Raw genomic sequence first — 15,655 nt, forward strand, 5'->3', positions numbered from 1 at the left:
TAAAAATAAACAAGTGAAGTTAATTTTAATAATATTGTTTCACCCAATGTAAGATACTATCATTTTACATGTAATCCATCCTAAAACTAATAATAAAATGTTTTACATTGTATTTTTTGTACTAAATCTTCAAAATCTGATGTATATTTTAGACTTACAGCGCATATCATTTTAAAGTAGCCACGTGTGAAGGCTGTAGTGACATGTGGCCAGTACATGTTGGCCAGCACAGCTCAAAAGAGTAGTCTATTTCTATGAAAATCCATTAGTTTATTCTTTTGGACCTAACATTTGTCCTATCCTCTTTTTTATTTTTTTGAGACAGGGTCTCACTTGGTCAACCAGGCTGGAGTGCAGTGTCACGATCTCAACTCATTGCAACCCCCACCTCCCAGGCCCAAGCAATTCTCCCACCTCAGCCTCCCGAATAGCTGGGATTACAGGCACGTGCCACCGTGCCTGGCTTATTTATTTATTTATTTATTTTTAAGACAGAGTTTCACTCTTGTTGCACAGGCTGGCGTGCAATGGCACGATCTCGGCTCACTGCAACCTCTGCCTCCCTGGTTCAAGCGATTCTCCCACCTCAGCCTCCCGAGTAGCTGGGATTACATGCCCCCCCCCCCCCCCCCACGCCCGAGTAATTTTGTATTTTAGTAGAGATGGGGTTTCTCCATGTTGGTCAGGCTGATCTCGAACTCTCGACCTCAGGTGATCCGCCCACCTCGGCCTCCCAAAGTGCTGGGATGACAGGCGTGAGCCACCGCGCCCGGCCCCCCATCTTCTTAAGAAAATAAATTGTATTTATCTGACACATGTTCTTTAATTAGGCTCTAAGTAAATATTATTCTTTACTCAGCTGTAGAAATATGTGCTGATTGTTTCTGTATTTGTAAAATTAATGTAGTGGCATACTCCACTAAATGTATTAATTTAGTGGAAAGTAGTGAGTTTAGTGGTTTAGTGGAATTAAATGCTAGCATTCCCAGTGAGATACCTACTAAAGGGCAGATTCTTTTAGATACCATTTTCCTTGATCTTTTTAACAACTTGCAGAAAAGGCCCCAACACTTACAAATGTGAATTGTAAAAGTTGAGAGCTTAAACAACTAGCCAAGGTGACCCAAATTATATCTGAGCAAGATTCTGAAAGCAGGTATCCTGGCAACAAGTTTGGTGTTCTTTATACAATTTGTTCTCATTATAGGTGCCTATAATGACTCGGATAAAACACAAGTTACGTATTTTCACCTTACCTAGAAATACGTGAATCACAGAAATAAGCCAGAGAACAGTGTCATTGGAGAATATACTAAGTCACCTTTTCTGTTACTTCCTGAAAAGTGGTGAAACTGACCGAATTAGATGGTGGAGAAAGAACAAGGCAAATTTACAGGAAACCCTGGACTGCAGGTCTTTGTTTCTGCCTCATCTGAACTTTCATGAGACTTTATTTTAGGGCTGGGAGTTTAATAATATATACTGTAATATATCAGTAGTAAATACATGCGAGCCAAAGAAAAGTTGTTCCTTATTAGAATATGCTACAAGTCAAATTAAACTGAGTATAAATAAGCTTAATTATAAAACTAGTTTGTGCTAATAAAAATGTAATATGAGCCACATATAATTTTAAATTTTCAGCTATCAAATGGGACGGAAACATTTCTTTGACCTGACTTTGACCACCACACTCAGTATGGGAGTGCAAATTGTGCTAAACTTAGCTCCCATCCCGTGGTGCTAATAACTTCCTATAAGACTGCACTGCTGCCCAGCAAGTGGTGGGTGCCTGTCCTCCACATCTCTGCTCCCACACCCTTGGAGATGACCCCTGGTCTGCTGCCCCTCCTAACCCCTTCAGCATGGCTCCACTGCAGTGGGTTCCTGTCAGGTGATCAGTTAAAGCAAAGAGGAGTAGGCTACATAAATTGTATACCTCTGTTTATCCATGTTATCCATTGACAATTAGATTCTTAAAAATTTGTTGACTATTACTAGCAGTGCAGTGAGATGAGCATTCTTTTACGTATTTCCTTTTGCCCAGGTGGGAGAGCTTTTTCCTGAAGTACGTCTCTAGAAGTGGGATTGTTCGCTCGTGCAGTATTTGCATCTTAAGCCTTAATAGGCCTTGCAAATGGTGTCAAATAAGGACCTAGTTTTTCTCTCCTACTGTAGATAACCAGTTTTCCCAGAGCCACTGATTGCATCATCCATCTCCCTGCTGATCCACACGACCACATCTGAGGCAGGCAATGTCAGTGTCTGTGGTGTCCGTGTTGGGCTCTCTCTGCTGCTCCCTTGTTCTCTGTGTCTGTCCCCGGCACCAGCACCAGTCTGAATTACTGTTGATGCACAACCTGACACTGGAGAGAGCAAGCCCTCCTCCACGTTGTTTCCTTCAGAGTTGTATTGGCTGTTCTTGGTCCTTGATCTTTTGTATAAATTTTGTTGTGTAAATATGATTGTATATGTAAATATTCTAAAAATGGTGTATATAAGTAATTTTTTTATAATTCAGTGTTTGCAGTGCAACATTATAAAAATTACATATCGAAATCTTGTATAAATAAAAATTGTATAAAATCTGGTTGTAAAATTCCATACTCACACATACCTTTTGGGATTTAAGTTACATTTGCATTGAATTTCTAGTCTAATTAGGGGAGAATTACTATCCATGATTAAGTCTTTCTTTAGATGACCATGGCCTGTCTCCATTTATTAAGGTCATTTCTGTATTTTGACAAAGGTTTTTATAAACTCTATAAATCACACTTTTTTTCTTACTAGATTTTTAAAAATTTTTTTAGGGGGCAGAGAGGGGACAGAGTCTCACTCTGTTGCTCAGACTGTAGTGCAGTGGCGTGATCTTGGTTCACTGCAGCATCTGCCTCCTGGGTTCGATTGTCGTGCCTCAGCCCCCCAAGTAGCTGGGACTACAGGCATGCATCACCACACCCGGCTTAGATTTATTTTTAATAGTTTGTTGCTGGTGTTTTGGAAACATAATTGATTGTGTGTATTGGTTTTATTTCTAGGAAACTTAGCGAACTTTTTAATTAGTTCTAATAATATGTCCATACATTCTCCTGGATTTTCTACCAGCACAGTTATATTGTCTGTGAAAACTGGCAGTTTTGGTTCATTTTCAATTCTGGTAACTTTCTTTTTCTTGCCATACTGCCCTGGCTTATATTCCTAGTTGCTATTAGGAATGGGTTAATTAGTTGAGATTCTTCATTTGAATCTTTTTTTTTTTTTTGAGATGGAGTCTTGTTCTGTTGCCCAGGCTGGAGTGCAGTGGCAACATCTTGTTTCACTGCAACCTCCACCTCCCAGGTTCAAGCGTCCTGCCTCAGCCTCCCAAGTAGCTGGGAGTATAGGCATGTGCCACCACGCCCAGCTAATATTTGTATGTTTAGTAGGGACACCTATATATGTTGGCCAGGCTGGTCTCGAACCCTTGACCTCAGGTATCTGCCTGCCTCAGCCTCCCAAAGTGCTGGGATTACAGGCACAAGCCACTGTGCCCAGCCCATTTGAATCTTTTGAAATGATCGAATTATCTTTGCCCCTCATGCTGTTAATGTGGCGAGTAACTTTAATCTGTTTTTCTAATATTGTACCACCCCACATTACTGGATTGAACTTTATCGTGACAATATCTGTTTTTCTATTTCTGGATCAGTTTGCAAGATTGTTTCAGGCTTTGGCTTCCAAGTACCTAGGTGAGATTCACCTACTCCTTTGTCTGTGATGAATCCAAGCCCGCCAGCTTTGTGTGGGAGATAATCTCTCAGAGCTTCCTTACGAAAGCATCTGGAGGCTTGCCTTTTTGTTGTATTATTTTGTTTTTGTTGTTTTTTGTTTTTTTGAGATGGAGTTTCACTCTTGTTTCCCAGACTGGAGTGCAATGGCGTGGTCTCGGCCCACTGCAACCTCCACCTCCCAGGTGCAAGCGATTCTCCTGCCTCGGCCTCCTGGGTAGCTGGGATTGCAGGCACGCACCCCCACACCCAACTAATTTTGCATTTTTAGTAGAGATGGGGTTTCATCATGTTGGTCAGGCTGGTCTCGAACTCCTGACCTCGGGTGATGCACCCACCTCGGCCTCCCAAAGTGCTGGGATTACAGGCGTGAGCCACCTCGCCCGGCCTTGTTGTAATTTTTATATTTGTTTCTTTGAAGATTGGGGAAGGTTGGTTATTGAAACTGTATTTCTAACTCAGTTTGGGTAACTTATTTTTCTAGAATTTGCCCATTTCATCTGTTTTCGAGTTTTTGACACTACTCTTCTCAATAGAATTCTTACATGATTTTTCAAAGTCTCCATTTTAGCTGTAGTTTTTGACCCCCTTTTAATTCTTAATATTGCCTATTTATACTCTCCTTTTTTCAGGAATCATTTTTGCCAGAGATTGAACTTGTCTTTTAAAAAATTTGGATGTAGGTTTTGTTTATCCTTTGTGGCATATGTCTTTTAGTTGATTAATTTTCTATCTTTATTTCCTTCTACCTTTCTTTTGTTTATTCTGGTGTTTTTTTTTTCTAGTTTCAGTAGTGGATGATTAGCTTATTTTATTTTTTTTCCTCTTCACTAATAGGATGGCTTAAAGTTACAAGTCCTTAAGCAACACTCTTGTTTCATTCCACAAGGTGGGATATATAATTGCTTAATGGCTTAGTTTTAAATGTTTTCAGATTTCTTCCTTGTTCCACGAGTTACTTAGAAGCAAGTTTTAAAACTTACATAGTCTTTAAATTTTTAAGTTGAGTTCTAATTGAGTGGTGGTCTGAGAATGTTATTATGATTTAATTGTTTACTATTTGTTAAATTTTTTTTTAGCTCCTGGCCAGGTTTTATGGTTTTTTAAAAAGGTGTCACTTTTAATCATATGTTCAATAAAGTAGATTTATTAATTGTGTTTGCATCCTCTGTACATTTTCCAATCCCATAACCTGTGTTACCAAGAGAGTTGGGTCAGTCTCACCCTTTAACCTTGGATATATCAATTTCTCCTTGTAACCTTCAGTTTTTACTTTATATGTTTTGCAGCTATGTTATGAGATACATGTAATCAGAGTTACTGAATTTTTAAGTTCTTGACCTTCTCTGTTCTTAATAATGATTTTTATCCTACAGTCTGTGTTATCTGAAAATAATATAACCAACTTTCATATGGTTAGTATTTGCTCGGAGTACTTCTTCCATCTCTCTGTTTCAGCCTATTTGTCTGTATGGTTTAGGACTGTTGAATGGCCTGTAGCTGCTGTTAAGAGTTGGTCAGTTTAGTCTGTTAACACGTATTTAGATTACTGATGGGTTTGAATTCATTCCTCTCATCAGTTTTGTGTTTTATTTAATACCTTGCTTTTTCATTGCTTCTTTTACTTCTCTTGCCTCCTATTCTTTTTTCTTGTCTTCTTTCTTTAACAATTATTAATACAGTATAATGTAAGCAGTAATAATGTACATCGTAATGAATACCGCTGAACCTACCACCTAATCCAATATCTAGAACATTGCCAATAACTTCCATTTGAATAAGAGTTTAGTTTGAATGTTAAAAACTCTTAGTTTTTCCTAGATTGTCTTTAAATTTTTAACATTCATTCTCAACAAGGGCTAAAATTACTATCTCTAGCCTCTCCCCAAATAATAAGAATCTTGAAACCTTGCAACTTCATATCCCCCTTCCACCTTACATATTATTGCTGCCTAAGCATTTTAATTCTGTCTTTTATTTTGTACTTGCATATTCTGCTTATGTACCTATCTATAATTTAATTCCCTCTAAATTTTATTGTTGATATTAGTATAGGATCACCACTTGTTTCACTTTATCTAAGTTACTGGTTTATCAGTATTTCTTCTTTCTGGTCTCTCTGGCTTTCATTTTCTTGCTGAAATATGTCCTTTAGTAGGTCTGTCAGCAGGGATCTATTGGTAGTAGTTGCTTTATCTTTGAGTATGTCTATTCTCATTCTTAAATGAAAAATAATTCTTAATTCCAAATTGACAGTTATTTCTTTCGTCATAATTTATATATAGCCATTATCCTCTGGTATGTATTGTTTTAAGTGGTCTGCCCTTGGTCTCATAGTATTCTTTATGAGTAACCTGTCTTTTCTCTCTAGTTGCTTTTAAGGTCCTGCTCTTGTCTTTGGTGCTCTGAGGTTACTCTGTAGTGTGTTTTGATCTGTATTAGTTTAAATTATCCTGCTAGACAACTTCTCTGTCTTTTTTGGGATGAGGGAAGAATGTTGTATCATTAAATCTTAGAATTTTCTCAACATTTTAAAAAATGTTTCTTCTCTGTTCTTTGGATTTTTTCTTTTCTCTTTTTGTTTTGGAACTCCAGTTACAGACATATGTTAGAGTTTCTCATTCCATGGTTCTTAGCTCTTTCATTCGTTCCGTCTCTCGATTTTTTTCTAAATGTCATCTCTTATGCTTTTTTATTGTCTCAATCTTAGTTCTGTCTCCTGAAGTTCTTGAGTCTAATCCTACTTCTAATCCATCCTTCCTTCTTCTTGAGCTTTGGGCTTTTAGCCTCTCTACCATTTGGGTTGATCTGTGGGTATCCTTTTCAGCCTGGTAGGAGGTTTATTCTTTCCTGAGGGGGATTGCTTTCTGTTTTGTTAATATCTCAGTTTGGGCTAGGGGTTCCTGGACAGATGGGCTTGGTTGTAGAGTATTAGTCCATTGTCCCTACAGCTCAAGAGATGTTTCTACCTGCCAGCTCAGGATAGTCAGAGAAAGCATCCTTAGTCCCCTCTACACTAGTGGGCTTTTCTTCTTCTTTTTTTGATCTACCTATCTTCTTTTTTTTTTTTTTTTTTTGAGACGGAGTCTCGCTCTGTCACCCAGGTTGGAGTGCGGTGGCGCAATCTCGGCTCACTGCAAGCTCCGCCTCCTGGGTTCACGCCATTCTCCTGCCTCAGCCTCTCCGAGTTGCTGGGACTACAGGCGCCCGCCACCACGCCCGGCTAATTTTTTATATTTTTAGTAGAGACTGGGTTTCACCATGGTCTCGATCTCCTGACCTCGTGATCCGCCTGCCTCGGCCTCCCAAAGTGCTGGGATTACAAGCGTGAGCCACCGCGCCCGGCCGATCTACCTATCTTCTGTTGAGGGTGTAGCCCTTTTGGGGATCATGACTTTATGGAATAGGAGGGTATCTCTTCTCACCTCCTACCTTGAGCAGACCCAAACTTCTCCCCTGTCCCTTTGAGGGCTGAAAACTCAAATGTCACAGACAGACGTTCACACTTCATTTGGTCTGAATATTGCTAGCCATGGAATTTCTAAAATTTGCTTCTACGAACTATTTATTAGTTTCAATGTGCTAAGCTTGCTGGGAGGAAATGCTGGTTGTGAGCATCAGCACAGAAGCATTCTGGACAGTTATTAGCACAAAGTTAACATTTGATTGTATAATATCTTCTGCTAACAGTGTTTTTTAAACTAACTCTTGACGGTGTCCTGTGTACTAGGTACTGTGCCTGTGCTGACTTCCTAGCTTTATTGGAAGTTCCTTGACAGTGGACTGAATCCCTACCACTTACTCTTTCTCCATCTCCCTCTGCAGTTCTGAGCCCTCAAAAACAAAACAGCAACAAAAACACACTTGCACTAGTTGCTGATTGGTTAATCCCCACGGAAAGGTTACCAACAAACCACAGCAGTGACAGAGAAGGGAATGCCTATTTCCACATCTAGGGAGGCCCACCTGCCCAGTTCCGTGCTGCTGACTTAGAGCATGGCTTTGCTAATGGTATCCTTGGCTCCTTCTCTGCCTCGAGCCGCAGATGTTCTCTGCCTTCTGTGATTCTGCTCCCCTCCCTAGGTGGTGTCATGAAGTGCATGGTGTTTCTGCTGGCTCCTAGGCTTCTCCCTTGACCTTGCACATACAGTTTTCTGCTCCACATCCTCCACCTGCCCAGTCAGGGCATCACACCCCCTTATCCATCCAGTCTTCCTTGAATTTTACCCACCTCAGTGAGGGCAGCTCTTCCCAGTCACTCAGGCCAAGAACCTGTGCCTTTCTTAACTTGTTTCACACCCCTCTTCTGGTTAATAAGGAACTTCTTGGTGCTACTTTCCGAATATATACCAAATCTGGCCATTTACTTCCTCTGTTATGCCTACCACAATGCAAGCCAGTGTCATCTTTAGACTGAACTATAGTAGGCCTCCCCTGCCCTCCCCTCCCCTGCCACTCGCCACTTGGTGTCAGTGTTCCACGAAAAAAAAAAAAAAAGTCTGATCCTGTCTTCTGCTGCTTGCAGCCCCCACCCAGCTCCCACCATCCTCAACAGCACCCATGGCCCAGCTGCAGGCTGTGCGGACCTGACCCCATTCCCTGGGTAAGGCTGGGTGTGCCCCTGCCTCTTGCCCTGTGTGGGACAGTCTTGTCCCCAGATACCTGTAGCTGATCCTGTGCCCTATGCAGGATTCTGTTCACCTGCGACTTTGCCAGAGGTTCAGACTGACATCTCTACAGATTGCTCGACTCCCTTTATACCCTTAAAAGAAACAGTGGCAGTTATCACTTAATGGATGCAGAAGTGACAAGTCCTTCCCCGAGGGTGGAGACCCCCTGAGAGTAGGGATTCCGTTCCGCCCAGTCCTGCGTATCCACCGTGGGCTCAGAGGCCACACACCGGTTCTTTTGCGTGTATGCACCTATGTAGAGATGGAGTCATAAGTAATGCACGCTTTAAAGGAAGAGGATTTTATGTTTTGGGGGGAGATTAAGTCGATTGCCAAGGAATCGGGTGGGGATAGTTTATAAAAGTGAGGGACATAAGGAACAGACACGCAGGAATGAGGGAATGAAAGCCCCGGGGCTGCCTGGGAGCCTCACTGCGCTGTAGGACCTCGTGCCGGTGGGGCCATCCGCTTACGACGTGGTGGGCATCCTTTGAGGTTTTTCTTCTGTGATTTTCGGGAGTGGGCGTACTGGTGACATCTGCTTCCAGAGCAGCCATCCTTCCTGCTCCCTTTCTGGTCTTCGGTTGTTTCCACTCGGGTTCTTGCGGGGCGCGCTCTCCCTGCTTTCTGGAGGTGATTAATATCCCAACTCCTCGGCACCGCTTTCGCCACCCGAAAAAAGGATGCAGAACCACGCCTGGAGTTGGGTGGGCCTCCCGGGTGCTGGGCGGCCCGGGGCGGCGGGGACCCCAGCGGCGGGGCGGGCGGGGCGCTGACGTGTCCAGGCGGGATTGGGCCGCCGCCCTATATAGCAGCCGGGGCCCGGGCGCCGCGCCTCGGAGCGTCCCGGCTTCTCCCGCGCGGCGGGCGAGCAAGCGAGCGGCAGGACCAGCGGGCGGGGGCCCACGAGTGAGCGCGCAGCACGGGGCTGGGAGGCCCGGGCGGGCGGGCGGGCGGGACGGGCGGGCTCGGGGAGCTGCCGACGTGGAGGCCGCGGAGGGGGAGGGGCCCGGGTGCCGCGGCCCCCACCCGAGCCCCAGGCTGTGGCCCCCGCCCGCGGGTGTCCTGCTTACCGCGGGTGGCGGTTCCGGGCCGGACCCGGGGCCGGCTCCGAGTCTCTTCTGCGCGTGGCCGTGGCGCGGAGGGGCGCGCACAAACTTTCTCAAGTCCCGTGGCGCCACTGGGCCACTCTTGGCTGCAAGCTGGGCTCCCCCGCCTCCCCCCGGGGCCTCGGTGGGGCACCCCCCGGGTCGTGGCCGCACGGCGGGGGAGGGGCGGCCGACCTGAGCCCAGGTCGCTGACGTTGGCGGGGCCGGCCCTCCCCTCCCCCGCTCCCGCGGGGTGCCCCCTCCCCCAGCTCGGGCTGCTCTGGCCGGCGGGGGCGCCGTGTGCGGCCAGGGTGGGGGTCCCTGGGAGGCCAGCGGGGTCCTTCCCTCCAGGTGGCGGCGGGGCGGGGGTCTGGGCGCAGGCCGGGCGGCGGGGCCCCCGCAGCACCTCCACCTGCCGCGCGGGGCCCGCGCCCGTCTACGTGTTCGGGGGTGGGGAAAGCTGCTCTTCTTGGGCCTGGAGTGTAACTTGGACGTGCCCCAGGGTCGTGGATGAAAAATACATTACGGAAAAATACCGAATTTGGATGAAAGGCGGGGAGGCCGAGGGGTTGCTGTCCCTTTAAGCCTGTCCCCGCCCGCGGGCCCTCGTGGCCTGTGGGAGGGCCGTGCTGAGGTGGCATCTGCGAAAGTTCCTCCATGCAGGATGGGTGCCGACTTCCAGAACTTGGTGAGAAGTGCGGAGCGGAGCCTGCTTTCTGCTCGCCAGTCGCCTGCGGCCTCTCCTAGATTTCGATCTTGTGATCTTTGAGTGGATCAGGATTTTATTTTCCCATTCTGAACTTTGGTTTGTGGTCTTGAGTAATTTTACTTTTGGAAGAGAAGTCTGGATTTCAGCCGGAGGTCTTTTTGATGTCCCCCATACCTGGTCCTGTCTGGTGCTTTAAAGCACTTGGGGGTCTCATTAACTGAGGCTGAAATCAAATTCTTCCTGGAGTATTACTGATAATTCTCTTCGAACACTTGCCCATTGAATATGTAGTTGGCAAAACTTATCACAAGGGAATCAACTTAATTACTTCCTCGTTTAAAAGCAAAAAAGTAGAACTCCTCATGTGAAGCCTTTTCTGTTGCTGTCAGAAACCTGTTAAACTTGTGCTAAACTTGTAAGCACCAGGTTTCCCACGTAACACAGCTCTGTCAGGACTCCACGTTTTGCTGTACACGTATTAGGGCGGAAAGGGGTCTTGGTTCCTGCCCTCCTTCCTTTAGTTCTAGTTCTGTTTGCTGAAAGTTAAATTCTGAGATGTGACCTTTTTTGCTGTGGACGTTTGCACTCTGGGAAACAAAATTAAAAGTCCAGGTTCAGTATAGTTTGAGGTTTACATTAGGTGGACCTGGACGCTGATTGATCCGAGCTTCCTATGGGAAAAGTAGTTGAGAGAGCCAGAATCACGAAGGGACTGGGGCCATATGGGAGGGACTGAAGGAGACAGGAGACAGGGCTCACCTACCAGAAGGAGCCTTGGAGGAGAGCGGACTTGTTCTCCATGGCTAGAAAGGGGAAAGAAGTTGTAGATTTTGTCATAACTTGAGGTGGAGCATTTACAGCCATGCAGGGGTGGACCTGGGCCCTGAGAAGGCCACGAATGTCCTGTCCCTAGTGGTATTAAGAAATTGGGTTGGAGTAATATCTGAGGTTCCTTTCAATCCTGATATGGGCAGTACTGTTAGATCCAGTGAGAATCCGAGATACCTGATGTTTAGCCTCTGTTCTTGGGTATCTAGGCCTGCCCAAGGTATCCTGGGATGTTCAGATAGCAAGTGGAGCTGCCTGGTGCTGTCCTAGGGTTGCTGAAAGATCCACATGGAACAGGATGAAACCCTCGTGGGTGTTGTCTGTGAAGGCAGAGCCAGGAGCAGGGCAGAGCAGTGAGGGGTGGACATGGAGCTGTAGGGACAGCTTCGTAGGTGCTGCTTTGTTGAACCAGAGGCAGGTGGACCCCTGGGCTGCACCTCACTGGATTGGGAGCACAGAAGGAAAATGAGACTTTTAAGAAAATCTCACCCAGAATTTCAGGTGGGGACAGGGTCTGCATTTACATGTGGGTCATCAAATGCTTGCTTAAAACGCATTCTTCGAAAACAGGTTTTTGAGTTGTTTAGAAGAACAACAAAATGTTGTTTGATGATACCAGAACCCTAGGTGTTAAATATGTCTCTAGTTGTGAACCATTCGTTACAAGCTCTGACAAACTGCCACTTGGAATCTGGAGGCTAGGGACCCAGTATAGCCTGTCAGACCAGTCTGGAGTTTTCTGGAGGTCTACCTTCTGCCTTACCTGGCTGCCTGAGGGTCTGTGCACGCCTGAGGAACATGAGAGGCTCTGCTCCAGGGTCTCCCTCAGACACAGGAGTAGGTTCCCTTATGTTGAGACTCCTTTCAGTATAGGGTCTGGCTGGACTTGGCTTCTGAAGGGTGTGTGAGTGGTCTCAGAAGAAACTGACACTGGGTACACAGTGGGGATTGGCTCATCACAGCTCTGTGCTGGAGAGTCGGTGTGGGCTGACATGGATGGAACTGCATTTTGCAGACTTCTAGTGTGGCTGTCACTGGGCACTGGAGACTTGCCCAGAACCTGGCTTGATAAGGGGGTGGGTGTCTGGGTTTAAGAAGTGACATTGGAGCCTGGGACAACCTTGAGTGAGAGACCATGCCAGGTGGATAGTCAGCAAGCAAGAGTGGGAGGGCGGAGGGTGGATTATTAGACACCTGTTGGGGCACCTTAGCCTGGAGTGCCCTGCCCCATTTTGCTCCCAGACTGGACAGACACTTGGAATCTCAGGGAGCTCTTGCCAGGTTGTGAATGTGCTACTGTGACACTTCGGAGAAATTTCCTCACTTTAATCTTTAAAACTTGCAAACTAGAATTTTTGGTGATGCTTTTAAATGGAATACTCTTGATCAGTTTGTCCCACCTTTCCCCTTCAGTCTTGGGGTACATCTGTGTGTCTGGTGCATCTGGGGCCCCATAGTGTCTCTGGTTTGTGGCAGGTTCCCTGTGTGACTCAAGCCCTGTATTTAGAGTTTTTAAAAAACTCATGACCAAGATTAGAATCCAGAAATACCACCAGTCCACATCCTCTGCTGGAAAGGCGAGACCCTTTAATCCAGTCTACTGGGTGCACCCCCATTGCCATGAACCGCCTTCTCAGCTCCCGACCCATGTGTCTTAAGGGCATAATTGTTGTCAGGGTATTAGTAGTATTCTCCAGTTGAGTGGGGTGTTTCTGTTACTGTCATTGCTTTTCCCATTTTAGACACATGCCTCACTCCTGTCAGCAGTTCCGCCTTTTCATGGTTGAGGAGCACATGTGGTCGCCGGCTTCCCATCTCCAGAGTCCCCTAAGGCGAGGTGACTCACCCTCCTACTTCACAGAGTTCTTGGTCCTCCCCAGACAGCCTTTGAAGGTTCCTTTCAATCCTGCGATTTTATGACCTGGTTTCTAAATCCCCAGTGGATTAGAAAGGGCTGAAGGACTTTTACAGGATAACAGCAAGAAGAACAAAGTAACTGCAAAATATACGGTGAATTCTTGAAGACAGTAGCTCTTGGTCACCATAAGCGCTGCAGAGCCCCCGAGGTCCACATTCTGTGATAGGTCAGAGCCCAGCACAACAACCCCTTCTGGTTCAGCCGCCTAGCGGTTATGTGGGGTACAGGAAAGAAGAGAGCACCAATAGTTTTGTGAGGATTTTACTTCAAAATGGTTAAGTTGAGAAGTTTGGCACTTAAAAGATCACTCCCTCAGGTCCCTGGAATAGTTGTCCTCTGCAAGTTGGAGCTGGTTCAGGTTTTATTTTAATATGTTTTGTTTCAAGCTAATGGTTTTTTTTCTTCCAAGAAACTAGCCTGAGTATTGGTGTTAGTAACCAAAGCATAAATAATATCTTGACCTTCTCTGATTTTGAGGTAAAAAGATCTGAGTTGTAAAATGTAGATAAGTAACTTTTCTCTGGTTTCCTCTCTCTTCTCTCCCACTTCCCATCTCATACCAGCAAAAGCTGGCAGGCTGACAGAGGCGGCCTCAGGACGGACTTTCTGGCTACTGACCGTTTTGCTGGTAAGTTTGACCCTGTCTGAAGACTTCCTGTCCCTGGGCTGTGTGTGGACCTGGGAGCGCAGGGATGCGTATTTTCTTAGTCCTGTGTGTACGTTCTTTCTTTATATCACACCTTCAAGTTTCTCGTGGTTTGTCAGCAAGGTCTCCATAGCTTCACCTCCCAGCAGGAACCATCTATAGACGTGTGCCCCTTAGATGTGTCATCTGGCTTCCATCTGTTTTTTAATCTTTTATTTCTTAAATGTGAATTATGTTTATTCAGTATTATCTGAGTTGGGCTCTTGCTTCTCTTTAGGATTGCAGGCCTTAACTTTTCTTGAACTTGGGGAGAGATCTTAATTATGTTATAAAAATTATGCAAAATTCACTCCTTATTACTTGGCCTTGTTGTGCCAGTAATTGATGCGTAATTGTGTAAAGAAAATGGGTTCTTCCTCACTGTAGTAGTTTGGAGCTCACCTGGAACTGGGGAGAGGGAGGGGAGGAAGCTAACATTCCTACCTCAGAATGCTGAATGTACCCCATTTTTCAAATGAGGGAGCCTGTGGCTTTCAGAGCCCATACTCTACTGAGCACTGTGGCTGTGCTCATCTGAGAAACTCAGTGCCCTGCCTGGTTCCCCTGCTGTGTGGGTTCTGTCCCACACCTGGGAAACAGAATGGAGGAGAATAACCAGTCAGTGTGGATCAAGGGCATTTAGCGCAATTTGTGGGTCTGTGACTCTTGCTACAAAGCACTGAGGCTGCTTTTTCCTGTCACGCAGCTACCACTCATAACCACCTGGTTAAGCCGAGATTTGGAGGTGGTTTAGTTTGGGGCCTGGATGCACCTTGCAGAGAGAGACTGGCTGGCTTTTTGTACCAAATGTCATGCATTTTGTAAGCATTAAGAGGTGTGTGGTGAGCAAATTGTCAGAATAACCAAGGTCACTGTTAGGAGAACCATCCTGGTGTTCATCTGTGCCTGGAGCCTGGGTCAGGCAGGTGGCAGGTTCCATGGTCCCCCCACGCCTGCGGTTAGGGGTGGTGCAGACTGTGTCTCTGTGGCCCCTGGGGTGGAGAAATGGATGCAGACTGCCCCAAGTGGAGGATGAGCTCCTCCGTTACAGGCGACTTTTGAGGGGACAGTTAACCAGCTGTTCTAGGACAAGCTTGTCCAACCCAAGGCCCAGGACAGCTTTGAACATGGCCCAACACGAATTTCTTAAACTTTCTTAAAACATGAGTTTTTTTGTTTGTTTTGTTTTGTTTTTGTTTGTTTATTAGCTATCATTAGTTTATTTTATGTGTGTCCCAAGATCATTCTTCTTGCATTGTGGCCCAGGGAAGACAAAAGATTGGCCACCCCTGTTCTAGGACCTCCTTTACTTGCATTTTCCCCCCTTTTCATCACTTGGTGAGAGTTTGGATATCAGCTTACGTCAGAGGTTGTGAGGAAAATAAAAAGGTATAGTTTGCTGGTAAAAAAGAGAATAAAACTTTCGCTAAAACTCTTCTTAGGTTAACAATCTCATAGATAATTGAGGGTTGTACTTTGACTTCTGATTTATTCTTCTTTGCTTTAGTGGTTTTCCCGGATTGTGTGTAGGTGTGAGATCAACCATGAGTTCCGTTGCAGTTTTGACCCAAGAGAGTTTTGCTGAACACCGAAGTGGGCTGGTTCCGCAACAAATCAAAGGTGACAGCCCTTTTATGTGCTCTTCCTGGTAATGTCTAAGGCATTGCTCCCCTAAAGCGTTTACCAAATCCCGTGCCCTTTCTAGAAGTACCTTTTGGCCCTGTGATTGTGGAGCAGGGAGGGCCCAACATCTTGTGCAGTGTTTTTGCATTGCCGTGTGTGCAGGGGCAACTGGCCAGGCATGAGGAAATGAATCAAATACAGTGAGATTTAAAATGTGGACAGCTTTCTGGAAAGCCAGCGAATTTGACCATTGGTAATTAATGCAGTCCTTTTCAAAATTGCTTTTTCCTAATTGTGGTGAACTAAAATCTGGGCTTGAAGCATCCCAGAGCATTGCTTAAGCCTGCCTTGAGGATGAAGGCTG

At 45.7% G+C, this 15,655-nt stretch overlaps 1 protein-coding gene across 3 annotated transcripts in view; it reads left to right on the top strand.

Moving 5' to 3' along the window:
• HDLBP (high density lipoprotein binding protein) overlaps positions 1–15,655 on the top strand; it is an 89,265-nt gene that overhangs the window by 34,245 nt on the left and 39,365 nt on the right. For 2 of the 3 annotated variants that reach the window (XM_032761319.2, XM_032761337.2), the window contains exons 2-3: positions 13,547–13,611; positions 15,176–15,288. In XM_032761319.2, coding sequence (XP_032617210.1) covers positions 15,213–15,288 — 76 coding nt within the window. In that variant the 5' untranslated portion in view covers positions 13,547–13,611; positions 15,176–15,212. Of the gene's footprint in view, positions 1–9,238; positions 9,350–13,546; positions 13,612–15,175; positions 15,289–15,655 lie in introns of those variants that run through there. The other variant, XM_032761330.2, reaches the window with a different exon arrangement.

This window comes from Hylobates moloch, unplaced genomic scaffold (assembly GCF_009828535.3).
Source record: "Hylobates moloch isolate HMO894 unplaced genomic scaffold, HMol_V3 SCAFFOLD_1, whole genome shotgun sequence".
In the NCBI taxonomy this organism is placed as follows: Eukaryota; Metazoa; Chordata; class Mammalia; order Primates; family Hylobatidae; genus Hylobates; species Hylobates moloch.